Source organism: Medicago truncatula, chromosome 4, assembly GCF_003473485.1.
Source record: "Medicago truncatula cultivar Jemalong A17 chromosome 4, MtrunA17r5.0-ANR, whole genome shotgun sequence".
Lineage (NCBI taxonomy): Eukaryota > Viridiplantae > Streptophyta > Magnoliopsida > Fabales > Fabaceae > Medicago > Medicago truncatula.
In genome coordinates, this window is record NC_053045.1 from 53,425,435 (window position 1) to 53,439,128 (window position 13,694).

A 13,694-nucleotide genomic window follows, 5' to 3' on the forward strand; every position below is an offset into this window, starting at 1 on the left:
ATTAAAAAAAATGATTTTTTTCTTGGATATTTTCATCTGTTTTTGTTGTTGTTGTTGTGACCGAAGTTTGAACCCTAAACCTGCATATATTATACATTTTACCTACCAACTGAGTTAAACTATTAAGAACATTTTCATTCAAATTTGAACCAAAACCTCCAACCCCTTAACTTTTAACTTAAATTAGTTCAACTACCCAATTCGCGAATCTCCATATGTTACTTTATTATTATGTCTAAAAAAAATAATTTACATCCAATTAAAAAGTAAATGTTTAATGAAAGGAAAGAAAAAGAAAAGAAAAAAAAAAAGACAGAATCGACAGTTGGTTTTGATTGGAAAGATCCGCTATTTGAGTAATTATAGACTTTTTCACAAAATGATGTATATTGTTCAACTACTCTAACAAAAGGACACCTAATATTTGAAAGGTTAATTTGGAGGCAAGAAAGAAAGAAAGAAAAATAATCTAAGCTGAATCAAATCAACGTGAGTTGTTGTTGTTGTCTACGTGAAGAAACAAACCTATCCGAGACAGGTTTATCCCATCTTAATCATTCAACTACCACAATCACAACAAACAACATTGTCCTTTCCTTCGATCCTTTCCTTCTCATTGTGGTTGCTTCACAATCGTAAAACCTTTCCAATGGGTCACTCCAACGCAAACAAACTTCTCTATATTTTTTTTTGCTCTTACGTTAATAACACTATTAATTGTTATTGGCGCCTTATGCCTCTTACCTGTTCTAACATTGAGGAATATTATTGAGGTTGGTTTTTATGTTTTCTTGTTTTTTTTTCTTCATCTGGGTGCTCTTCATGTGGTTTAGCTTATAGCTCAAGATTTAGCATTAAGGTTTCCCATTGTATTTTATGGCATGTAAAATTCATGTATAATTTTTTTTTAACACCGTCAATTATCGATGATCCTTAGATCATTAAAAACGTTTGACTTTAACATAACTATCTCTAAAGTCATAAATATGATTGGTTGTGATTTGTTGGTAGTGTAAAACATTTTACATTGATGATGTATCAAAATTGAACTCTAAGTTAATGCAACTTATGTTTATGCTTTTTAAACAGCCTTCAATTTGATCATTTCTTATGTTTAATGCTCAATGTTATGTAGTGTCAAAGCTAAGATACAGACACCTGCAAATATATTTAGCTTCAAAGGATCTCTTTATAAATTGCAATTTGCAATTATGAATCATTCACTCCTTATCTTATCTTTTTTATTGCAGTAAATTAAATTGGATGAATTGAGTTGGGCTTGGATGCTCTTGCAGTTGCAGTTGATCTACTACTAATTGATGGGATTCCACCTAGCCTTGTTTCTCTTTCTGGCATCTCTTCGTTTGATTTCAACTCAAGATATTGAACATGGTTCCATCGAAGTAAACGGAGTTCAAGGAATTGCTGAAAATGATGATAACTTCATTTGCGCTACTATTGATTGGTGGCCTCAAGAAAAGTGTGACTACAATTATTGCCCCTGGGGCTCTTCATCTGTTCTCAATTTGGTTAGTATTTAGGTCCTCGTATTTTTTTTTATCAGTAAGAATCAAACTCGGCATTTTGAAGTTTACATCACTCACATACACTGCACACCAATCACTTGTGTTGTGTTAGACTTAGACCCCTATACTGTATATATCCCTTGCACATGCATTCTCTCATTTTGAACTATAGAAAGCTTTGAAGCAGTATTACTGATAACTCAATGTGGAATGGCTTTTCAGGACTTGTCTAATCCTATCCTTGCAAAGGTAATACAAGGTATGTATGTATATCCATAACCTACAACAGCAATGCATTTTTACTAGTAGTATCAATCTTGGAATATTTATTTTAAGTCTGATGTTATTCTTTCTATAATGGTTACTTGATAGCTCTCAGGCCTTTGAGGATAAGAGTTGGAGGTTCATTGCAAGACCAAGTGCTGTATGAGGTAGGAAGTTTGAAGTCCCCTTGCCAAAATTTTCAAAAGATGAAGGGTGGATTGTTTGGATTTTCAAAGGGATGTTTACACATGAAAAGGTGGGATGAGCTGAATCATTTTTTCAAAAATACAGGGTGAGTCAGAATTGTATTCATTAGATTAGATTCTTGTTCTTTTTCATCAACTATCTCCTCTTTTTGCTTCTAGCCAAAGTAAGAGTTTGAAAAGTTAAATTAGGTTCTCTTATGTAGGAGGGTATTGCAAGTCTGTGACAAAAAGTCACAAGATTTATTTGCTAAAAAGTAAAAATATCACTTGCTGTCACTTTTCTGTAGCCTGGTAAGAACCAAATGAATTTGTTTCTGCTACAAAAGAAAAATCACTTTTATGCTAGAACTTAGAATTTATCACTTGCAGGGCCATGGTGACTTTTGGCTTGAATGCACTCCGTGGGAGGCACCAAATTAGTCGTAAGGTTTGGGGAGGAGACTGGGACCCTACAAATGCTTATGATTTTATAAATTACACTATTTCAAAAGAATACGAAATTGATTCATGGGAGTTTGGTAAGACAACACAAGAAAAGCTATTTGTTATGTTATGTCAACTCTATTTCATTGGAAACTTATTCTTTGCATGATGCCATATAGGTAATGAGTTGAGTGGTCAAGGCATTGGTGCAAGTGTTGATGCTGCACAATACGGGAAAGACTTGATCAAGCTTAAACAAAATTTAAACAAACTATACAAGTACACCAAGTTCAAACCATCACTTATAGCACCAGGAGGTTTCTATCAAAAGGAATGGTTTGATAAGCTTCTTGAGGTTTCAGGCACAGGCGTTGTCGATGTGATCACTCATCATGTATACAATTTGGGACCAGGTTTGCATGGTTCTTTCTGCTGTAGTCATTAATAGATGACATTCAACATATTTGTTAGAATATTACTAGAGGTTTAAATGATTTGTTTTTGTTTAGGTAATGATGCACATCTTGAAAATAAGATTCTAGATCCAGCGCACTTAAGTAAGGTAGAATCAATTTTTAGCAATCTTTCAGAAACCATTCAAACACATGGTCCTTGGTCGGCTGCTTGGGTTGGAGAAGCCGGCGGGGCATTCAACAGTGGTGGTCGTGATGTTTCTAACACATTTGTGGATAGCTTTTGGTAATGTTTGGAAATTCCTTCCACCATTTTGTGTTCTTTTTTTTGTGCTAAATTAATGATTATGCTTTATTTTGTAAAAGAGAAATTAGAAATTCTGAAATTTAAATTAATTGTAGGTACTTAGATCAACTTGGATTAGCATCCAGATACAACACTAAGGTCTATTGCAGGCAGACCTTAATTGGAGGAAACTATGGCCTTCTTAATGTCACCACTTTCACTCCCAATCCTGACTACTACAGGCAAGTGTAAATTGAAAAAAAAAATGTACAATGAAGGAGAAAACAGTAATATATATCTGTTTTTCCAAATTGTTTAAGAATTATAATATGTATGGCCAATTATTTAATATATCTAATCCTATGTTTTGGATTTGATTTTGAGCAGTGCACTTTTGTGGCATAAACTTATGGGGAAAGGTGTTCTTGCAGCTTCTAGTGATGTTTTTTCACCATTTTTACGAACTTACGCCCATTGTTCAAAAGGCAGAGTAAGTATGCTAATTTGACATGTAAATTTATAAAACTTCAGCTGATACAAAATCATATAGAACAACACTGCACACTGACATTTGGCATACAAATTTTATCATATAAGAATCATTACATTACATGTATGTGCACAAAAGCTTTTGACAGTTAGCAAATTGAATTTTAGCTCAACACATTGGAGCATTCCTATAACCATTCTTAATTTCTTTCACTCTGCAGGATGGAGTAACATTACTGCTAATCAACTTAAGCAATCAGACTAAGTTCATACTCAATGTTCATGACAGCGTGCATGTGAGTAATGGAGAAAATGAAGATGCAAAAAGCAACACCCACATGGATAATTCATTCATTAATCAACTCAAGAAGGCATTTTCTTGGGTTGGAACAAAACTATCAGATGTCACATTCAGGGAGGAGTACCACTTAACACCAGAAGATAATGACCTAAATAGCAAAACCATGTTGCTGAATGGTAGTCCGCTAAAGTTAACAGATGATGGAGAAATTCCTAAATTGGATCCAGTACTCAATAATGTATATTCTTCGATACACGTAGATCCTTTATCCATTGCATTTATTGTATACCCCAACCTTGATGCTCCAACTTGTTTTGGAAACAGTAAATTGTAACAAGAAATGTTTTTTGAATCTTGTAGAATATTAGGAATTTGGAATTGTAAACTCATTGAAATTTTACGTAGTAGCTCTATTTTTTCTTCACAGCAAAATGCCTTCAGAACAGTTGGGCGTTATATGGGAGCAAGGACGAAAAGGGAGGAGAATCCCCGGGTTTGTGTAGAACAGTGTTTTTCAATAGAAGCATGGAATAATATACTCATACTTATGAGTAATATCTTCTTTGTTTAGAGAATATTATAAAGGGAGGAAAATGATTGGTAAGTTTATTCAAAATCCTCCAAAGTCCTCCCTTGATGCATTTACAGTTCCCACTTATTGGAGGATTTTAGCCCAATGAAGAAAAATAAAACTCTGCAAGCTATTAAACAAGGTAGTAAACTACTCTCCCTTCCAATTCCCATTCCCCGTCCCTTTATCGTCAAAGTCATCTCTTGCCTTTTCCTCCCAAACAAAACCTTAGGATTTATCACTACAGGTTTGTTAGTCATTACTGTGAACGGTTTGATTCTACAATGATAAATTAAAAATTCTATATAAAGAGATTTTCTTTCCACTGTCGTTTGTTGTTAGTTATTATGGTCAATTTATCACAAGACATAAAGAAGTTTGAATGGAGCAGCGACATTGCACAAAAGGTGAATTTAATCTAGGGCAAATTCAGTAAGTGTAAAAACTAAAGATGGTCTTTAACCCAAATGATGTATCCATTACAGTATGGAAAAACAATGATTAAAAGTTGAAAATCAGTCTTATTTTCCCATTAGACGACGAGCACGCTGATTAGCGCCTTTCACTCGGAAATTCAACTCATCCACATCATCATCTAAATGACCCAAGGCTTTGTTATGCCTGCAACATTTACCAAAATAAATTATGGGTTGATACAGATGCCAAATCGACCATCACTTTGTTATTTGTTTAAGATTAAACAGTAAATAGAATACAATTGACTAACCTCTCAATTTCTGATCCCATGTCAACAGCCATGTCTTTTAGCTCTCCCAATAGATCACTTAAATTTGACAGTGCATCATCTTGCTTACCCTTTTCAAACTGTTTCAGGACACTTTATTTAGCATCTGAATTCTATATTAACACTAATATTGTGCAAGGTAAAGAAGAAAATCACAAATGAAAATGAAGAGTTTGCAACATTATTAATGGCTGTGAATAAAACTGATGATGCAAACTAGTGATCTGATCAATAGAGTTGAAAGTATAGTAGTATAATGGAAAGTAACCAACAAAGATTAAATGGATTTATATCAGAAAGAAACTAAAGCTTTATCAAGTTCAGCAGGCTTAATTTATAGAACAGTTTAATCTTTCACTGAGTTGATACGAACCTCAACTTTTGTAAGTGCATCTGTTGGTTCCTGAGGTGGAGTTCGCAGCCTGGACTGCCCTTCGGATGCAGAAGTCAATCCCAACTTCTCTCTCTGTTCCAAGTGGTTTCCCTTTCTTCTGACCGCATCATCTACATATAACATGAAGCACATTATACCTATGATAATGATACAACACAAAATAATTAGAAAAGAAAAGATATGGAGAGAAAATATTAACCTCCAAAAATAACAGGGCCTGTTATTGTACGTGTCTTCTTTGGTTTCCATGTTTTGGAGAAGAGGCCACCAAGGCTTCCCAAAAGCTTTTCTCCCTGGAAGCAGGTAATAAGACAGTCAAAATTTAGTAAATTTTCGGAACAGCTTGGAGCTTCTCTAACAAAATAAGTTTATAGAAATGCAAAAGCTAATTTCAACTAATAAGAAAAACTATTTTTTTAAAAATACTCATAGGCTTGCAAGATTCTTTTTGATATTTCTTTTTCCATAAGTGCTTGTGGAGAAGTTTATCAAAACTGACACTTAGTCCACGATACCAATTTGAACGGGTTTCATCACACAAGTTCTATGAAAATCAACATAAATTTTTCCAAAAAGGCAAAACAACATGAAGAAAGCACTATATAAAAGCACCCGAACAAATGTATATTAAGAAGATTATACCCGACTTAAATCTCGATCAATGTCGGTGGCGACATGGTGACTCCTAGTAATTTGCTCACCCTGGTGATGAAGGGTGACCAATGTCTTGGCAGCATCCTCTCTTATGTTCTCTGCTATCTTCAAACAATTGTGTACCGATTTGGTAGTCTCCTCAGCCTTGTAAACAGCATAATTCTCCAACTCCTGCATGGATTGATTCTCTACTCCGCCAGAATCACGGAAATGATTCTTATACCTGTTACGGTCTGCTGATCGATGAGCATACGTTGATGATGGAGTTTTCTTACCGTCATCAACATCATCAAACGGGTTGGTGTTCACTTCTAAGGTAACTAGTGCTCGTTCTGAAGACGACGTCTTCTTCGATGAACTCGTCTTTCTGCTATCATTTTCCTCATCATCAGAATCAAACGGATTCGACCAGGATTTAACATCATTGACGGGACCAACTTTGACAGGGGAATTCTTTGAATTGAACATTGTCGTCTCTGTTATTGCAGAATTGAGTGAAATGCAGATGAAACGTAAAGTTCTCAACAAATCCTGAATTTACTCCCTGTAATATTGAAGCAAGATCTATTGAGACCCAAACATGAATATTCTTAATCTTAATCAACTTATGAGAAAAGCATCAATTAATAGTGGTGTTGACTAAAAAGGGCAAATCAGATAAACTAGGGTAGAAAGAATAAATAAAAACGTTAATACAGTAAGAGTAAAGAAACACAAAAAAAAGGGTACAAAAGTTGCATCAAGAAGAGGGTATAAAATCAACAGAAGAATATGATGGAATTAAGGGGAAAATAATAAAAATTGAAAGTTGTACCTGGAAGAAGTCCTCGGAGAAGAGGGAGGAATTAGAATAAGAACAAAGACAATTGGAAAATGGCGTCAGTCAACAAAAGTTCGATTGGGAAACTGCAAAGAAAACGCAGTTTGCGAAGAAGAAAGAAGAACTTGGAGTGAACGTGTTTTTGGTGATTGACGCGCTCTTCTTTTTTCGTTTCGATTATTTATTTATTACTATAGGGGGCGTTCTTTCTGTTTCTGAATTTAGCCGTTGAGTTGAGTTTAATGGATCTGATCTAGTGGGGTTGGGACTTCGGTGGGACCTTTTCAGATGTGCTCTGTCTGTCATAGGATGGATATTCACTGCTATGATTTTATTTTTTTTACCAAAAATACTCACAAAAACTTTTATTCTCTTTCAATAAAAAATACAAATTTAATAATTCAAAAAAATAATTTCAAATACTTTAGTCGTTAAGAGAATATCTTTTTGCTGCCATGTAATGTTTTCATCCGATATATATGTTCACCTTATTACGATAGAATTGAAAAGAAAAAATTCAGTCCATAAATCTCTAAATTTTATCTTCTTCAAAAACACACAAATCTTCCATTCAAGTATATATATTTATATTTGCTCAAAAAAAAAAAGTATATATTTATATGGTGAATTCTAGAGTGAGGGTTCAATTAAGTCTCTTACCGGTGAACCACTATTAACAATAATTGAGAGCCATTAGATCAATCAAGCGCATATATTCTATTATAGGCTATCTGCACTAGATCTTTTTGTCTGTTCTCTCCCATCTTCTGCTCCCCTTTTCCCATTCATCAGTGACCGCATTTACATAAACCCATCTCCCTTCTTCGTATAATTATTTGGGAGTTCATTGGTTGTGCATCCTTCCAACTTTAAGATTATAATGAAGAGAATGAGGGAATGTCTGAAGTTGTTGAGAGAGGTTTTGATTTATTTACGATTTAAAAATCCTTCATGCTTTATTATTCTCATTGAAATTATGAAGATAAAAGTTTATTTTTTAAATTATCAAATCATTATGCATTGAATTTGAATGAAATCAATGTGGATTGTGAATCAATTTTGTTGAGAGGGGTGTTTACTTACAACAAATTGTAACTCACATTTGCTTAACCAAACATGGTGAGAAGAAACATATGGAACAGTCGCATTATTTCAAATCCATATTTCCATTGCACACCTTTAGTTAATGCTTAAAACATTATGTTGTAGTGTGTCTTGGTTAAAATAACATCTTGTGCAGAAGTTTTGGTTAGAAAGGAACCGGATGGGGAAGAGAAAAGGAAAGGAACGTGATTGTGTGTAGCAAGGTAAACTTGTTCTCATTTTTAATTTTCAACAAAATCTAAACGTTAATTAAATCTAACGTTATTTTATTCATAGTCCATCGACGAGGTACTTAATTGAACCCTCACCCTAAAATCCACCTATTTATATAGTCTAAAAGAATCAACAATGTCGAGGTTGAGATTGATTAAAATTTATGTTACATATAACCTCCTCAATCATGTGATCAAAATCAACAACTTTGGGATTAAAATCTCATCAACCTTTTATATCCTAAACTCCTTTTGATTTAAATATGTTTTTATTTTCAATAATTATGTTTTTTTTTCTTTTTCTTTTAACCTTTATAAATATACTAATTGCTGCTTTTTTCTTAACATAATACAACCGATCAACAGAAGACGGTGGAAATTTTGTAAAACAAAAACACACTGGGATCCAAAAACCGCTCAATCATGAACAAGTAGCAAATGACTTATTTCCTTGACTTCAATTATTAGTATTTTTTTATACATATGATTCCTTATCATCTGTTTCTAGTTCTTGTTCTCAGTTATTTTCCACAATACCTACTTGTATTGCCCACTTGATTTAAAATTAGATGTGATAGGTTTTCTCCCTAAAAAAAAGACAAAAATCTATATGCGTGTATTTTTCTTCTTTTTTTGGCGCGAATCAGATATTCTCTTTTGATCAATTGCAAAGAGTAATCCTTTGAGATGGATATGACCGTAACGGGTGGCAAAGCTCAAATACATGTGTGTATGGAAACATTAATTAAAAGAGTTTTAAAATATGATAATCAATTTCAACATATAGGAATTGATAAAGAATCAAACAACTCCAAAGATAAATTTCAAATATAATCATCATAATAATTATTTCAATTAATTTAAAAGGCATCCTTTCAAAATTTGTTTGGACTTAACATATGTTGTAGCCCTCACTCAAACACAAACATATAGGAATTGATAAAGAATCAAACAACTCCAAAGATAAATTTCAAATATAATCATCATAATAATTATTTCAATTAATTTAAAAGGCATCCTTTCAAAATTTGTTTGGACTTAACATATATTTTAGCCCTTGAGACGGAGGGCGTCAAACAACAACAAGAACAACAACAATAGAGTGTCAAGAGGTGGTTGAGGATGTCATACAAAAGTGGTGATGGTGAAAGGTGGAATTGGTGTCATGCAATGATCTGTTATGCAGTTCGCTTCTTTTGGCTTCAATAGAAGCTGACACCAAGGAACAAGAAAAAACACTGTCCAGAATATATCAATTTTCTTTCTATGGATGCATTTGCAAACTACAACCCCTGCCAAAGAATAGCAGTTCAAATTAGTGGAATTGGATTTGTGAAACACTTCACAAGAGTCATAAAGGAAAGTGCAAGATTGATAGTACACATATGTTCTAGAAACCGGCAATGAAGAAAATTTCAGCACTTTTGAATTAAAGATGGGGCAAACTCCAATTTTTTAACAACTGAAACAGAGGGAAGGAACCTAATGCATCATCATGGTACTATGTTCTGGCCATTGTTACAAACTTCCGTTATTTTCTTTTCTCCATAAAATTAGATGTTAGAAGTTCTGCTCCTCGACTTGTTCCTGGTCAGAGCCTCAGCAGAAAGCCGGAATTTGCGGCAGAGCATGGTCAGACTAGAGAGGAGTTATTTTAATAGAGGAGAAAGATAAACTCACAAGTACTGCGTAGTATGCAGCTATAAGGACCCAGAACCACTACACTCACCCTATAGAATACAAGAGAACCGGGTCAAAGCCACAAAGGTCACTGATCTAAACCACATGGCTGAGAAAAACACGAGATAAGAATTATATGCTGGACTTTGAACTCAATCTAACAAGAATTGTGAGTTCGATCATTCCACTTTGTAGACACCGGTGGTTTCTAGTTAGCAAGCTATTTTTATGTTGAGATTGTAGCTTTAGAGATACATTGACACAAACCTTGAAGATCCATTCTTTAAGCCAATTCAGAAAGACTTAGACCAATGACAGCCTCTATGTTTCAAAGGGATATCTGACAGAAGTCATGGGTTTTTATGCTCTCGTTGAAGCTTCAATAAAAAAATAGGAAAAAGGAAAAAAAACGTTACAACTTTGAATAGCCTATAATGGATAAGAAAGAGGAAAAATGATATGTGTAACTTCTAAATTCATACCCGAGCCTCTAACTCAGCAATTCTTTGCAAGGACACATGTTCAATGCAAGCACGGCGCTTACGTTCTTCTTCTAGCAGACCTGTAAGTTGGTATCTCAGCTCTGCCATTTCCTGAACTAAGTCCTCTGCTTCTTCTTTTGCCCTCAACTTTTCCACTCTTAATTCTTCCTAGTAAAGGAAGTTAAAAAATTATATATATACATATATCTCCAATAGCAAAAGAATTACTTTAATCATGCAATTACGTCAAAAAAAACTTGTTATCTTATGTGTTTAACAAACTCACAAAGAGACTTCAATGATTAAGCTTAAATCAATAGTCGTACCTTGAGTTTCTCCACAAGAAACTCATATTCTTGGATCTGACAGGACATCTCTATCTTCCCTTTTAATTCTGATGCTGGATCTAATTTCATTGCCAAAATACCAAGGAGTGGACCCAATATTTCTCCATAAATTCTGTGGAAATATTACGAAATGATCACTAGAAAGGTTAATGAAAGTATACCTCAAATTGTGAACACAAAATGAAAACAATGAGGTACCACCATTATCACTAACATTTAGTGAAGAAGACGGCAATCAAGTCTTTCCATACATAACTGTCCATATGGAAACAATGAGGTACCACCATTATCACCAACGTTTAGTGAAAAAGACAGTAATCAAGTCTTTTCCATACATAACTATCCGTATAGCCATATTTAAAGCTAGTTTGGATAAAGTTTTCCACAAGTACTTACAGAAAAGTAAAATCAAAACGATTTTCAAAAGCCATGAGTACTTTAACTAATGACTTCTCTCATAAGTTGAACCTTCATTATTTTCAGAAGCTCTCTCACTTAGCTTCTTCATAAACACTTAAAAACTAACAGTTAACACTTACAGTACCAGTTCTTAAAAATAAAATAAAAAAACACTTACAGTACCAGACATTATGTAAAAATGGAAATTTAATATGAAAAACACTATGAAAAGTAAATTGAGAAACCCTATTTCCATTTTATTCATTTGAAATAGAAGAAGTGACAATTCCACTCTCTTATCTATCAAATAGAAGATCAAGCCAAATTAAATGCAAGAGTAAATAGGCGACCACAACGAAACCTAATTAAAATAACTGGACAAATTTCGCGTATAACTCGTCATACACATTAGTATATTACAAAACTTCAAAATTTGTACCTTGTGTCATATGCTTTGCTCCTTTCTTTGCTCACAGGAAACTGATCCTTGATTTGCGGTCTATCCTTGTTTTCCAGCCATTCTTCAACCTTTTGAGAAAATAATATACTACTCATGTTGGCAGTGTCAAGCTTCTCTTTAATTATTTTATTTTCTTCATTCAGAGAGATGATGGTTTTATGTGCATCTTGCAATGCATCCTGTAACTCGTCAATCAATCTACTCATTCTACTATTTTCTTCTAGAGTTTCATCCTGAATCTTCTTGGCCTCGAATAAATTCTGTTCCAAGGCCATCATTTCGAGCTTCATACTCTCGACTTCAAACTGAGACTCTAATGCCATTGACGAAAATGATTCATCCAGTCTCTCTATAGACAAACCTGACTGCTCTAATTCCACTTCTTTAGTCTCTAGTTCCTGAATCAAGGTAAACTGCTCTGAATTGGATATTTTCAGCTCCTCCCTTAAGCTGAAAACTTGTTTTCGTAAATCTTCAGTCTCTTTAAATTTCAATTCAAGAACACGAACACGCTCTTCTAGATAGTTCACTTCTGTGTTTTTTGTACTAAGTTGATCCTGAAGATAATCTGTATAAAAATTGAAATCAAATTATGCCTATTAAAGAGCACCTATTTCTGTGACTAAGCAATCAAATTCATAACAAAATACCTATTTCTTGAGAACAATTCAGCAGCTCTTTTTCCAAGTTTTGGATGTATTTCTTATCTTCCATATGAGCACTTTTCTAGTATATGTATGAATGTCATAAATAAGATTGAATTCCAAATTATATGAAAGCTAGTAATGATTAATTGATAATGCAATGAAGCAAAAGGGTTACCTCTCTGTCTCTGAATATTGTTCCAATTTCCTCTGCAATTAAGGTATCACTTGTGACATTTATGCAAGCAAATTCGAAACCTTTGTGATGTTGATTTCCAGATAATACTAATTTGTGGGAACACTTTGTTCAAACTAGCAAAATGGAAATTCTGAGTAAAAAATATGAATACTACCGATGATTCAGAGATTTTGAAAATACGATGATGATAAATGTGAAAGGCCTTGAAATTGCCAATACGCTGGATTTCGGCCCACACAGTATCACTCGTGAAAAACTAACCCACGATTACTTTTCACACCCCTGTAGTGACTTCAAAATAGTTTTTGACATTGAGAAAAACAGAAATATATTCCATTATACAATAAATAAATAAATCATATTTACCTTCTTGAATTGACTAAATATTTTACAATTCAAAACTAATTTTTAATTCCACAAAATTCTATGGTTCATAATGTGTACATTTTTTTCTTTCAATTTTTAGAATTTATCATATCCTTAATAATCAAGTTTTCTAAAACACATTGTTTTTTTTTACATACTTCAAATATCAAAACTTTTTTTTTTCCGTAAAGAACTTATATATTTTGGTAAATTAAACTTTCAATTTTCTAAAATATACTTTTCTATCGAATTCGAGTATACGGACGGAGTCATAAAAATATTTGAAGAAAATTTTGGAAAAATGAATTTTTTATTTAATTACTTTTTTTTTGGGTGTTTCATAGGGTCTCTTAAGGATAGAGCGAATAGCTGTGATGCGAGGGGTATGTTGTATTGTATGAACTATGAAGTATATAATATAATTATTGAAAAAATTATTAATCATTTCCGGTTTAAAAGTACACTTTCAGTACCACAAGAAAGTTGATATGTAGGAGTTTCGGTTTGAGTTCGAAATTTTTGGTTGATATGTACATTTAAAGTATGTCCGTGTAGGCTGTAGCCACCGGAAAACTTGATAAACAATGAACTTCCAAATAGTTTGTAGTATGTATCATCCAAATAGCACCAAGAAATTAACAAGCAGATGGACTGTGACTGATTATGAAAGTCAGTAACATGATTCATCAGCAGCACTGATTCCATTAAA

The 13,694-nt window shown here is 33.5% G+C and overlaps 3 protein-coding genes across 9 annotated transcripts; 1 reads left to right on the forward strand and 2 right to left on the reverse strand.

Moving 5' to 3' along the window:
- The first annotated feature begins 504 nt into the window (after positions 1–504).
- Positions 505–4,757, forward strand: LOC25493866 (heparanase-like protein 1). Of its 3 annotated transcripts, XM_013602503.3 has the most exons (11): positions 505–773; positions 1,251–1,529; positions 1,749–1,785; positions 1,899–2,082; positions 2,366–2,514; positions 2,599–2,832; positions 2,929–3,118; positions 3,235–3,360; positions 3,506–3,608; positions 3,829–4,146; positions 4,336–4,757. In XM_013602503.3, exons 2-11 carry the CDS (start codon positions 1,320–1,322, stop codon positions 4,477–4,479), a joined length of 1,695 nt encoding a protein of 564 aa, XP_013457957.1. In that variant the 5' UTR covers positions 505–773; positions 1,251–1,319; the 3' UTR covers positions 4,480–4,757. The 3 variants fall into 3 exon arrangements, with proteins under 3 accessions (XP_013457957.1, XP_013457959.1, XP_039688906.1); XM_013602505.3 differs by having other exon boundaries at positions 507–773; positions 3,829–4,353; XM_039832972.1 differs by lacking the exon at positions 505–773 and having other exon boundaries at positions 1,426–1,529; positions 1,906–2,082.
- A 118-nt stretch (positions 4,758–4,875) lies between these two features.
- On the reverse strand, positions 4,876–7,352 carry LOC25493867 (SNAP25 homologous protein SNAP33). The gene is made up of 6 exons (XM_013602507.3): positions 7,087–7,352; positions 6,261–6,816; positions 5,818–5,911; positions 5,598–5,728; positions 5,207–5,304; positions 4,876–5,100 (listed from the first exon to the last, which is right to left on the reverse strand). Exons 2-6 carry the CDS (start codon positions 6,738–6,740, stop codon positions 5,001–5,003), a joined length of 903 nt encoding a protein of 300 aa, XP_013457961.1. The 5' UTR covers positions 6,741–6,816; positions 7,087–7,352; the 3' UTR covers positions 4,876–5,000.
- A 2,033-nt stretch (positions 7,353–9,385) lies between these two features.
- Positions 9,386–12,809, reverse strand: LOC25493869 (sarcolemmal membrane-associated protein). 5 transcript variants are annotated; one of them, XR_003011137.2, is made up of 7 exons: positions 12,599–12,802; positions 12,427–12,502; positions 11,756–12,344; positions 10,897–11,029; positions 10,571–10,738; positions 10,356–10,465; positions 9,386–9,700 (listed from the first exon to the last, which is right to left on the reverse strand). XR_003011137.2 is itself a non-coding variant. In XM_024781463.2 (6 exons), the coding sequence occupies exons 2-6, from the start codon at positions 12,488–12,490 to the stop codon at positions 9,692–9,694; spliced, it is 963 nt and encodes a 320-aa protein (XP_024637231.1). In that variant the 5' UTR covers positions 12,491–12,502; positions 12,599–12,809; the 3' UTR covers positions 9,386–9,691. The 5 variants fall into 5 exon arrangements, 4 of the variants coding, with proteins under 4 accessions (XP_024637231.1, XP_013457963.2, XP_024637230.1 ...); XM_024781463.2 differs by lacking the exon at positions 10,356–10,465 and having other exon boundaries at positions 12,599–12,809; XM_013602509.3 differs by having other exon boundaries at positions 9,386–10,465; positions 12,427–12,497.
- Positions 12,810–13,694: the final 885 nt, after the last annotated feature.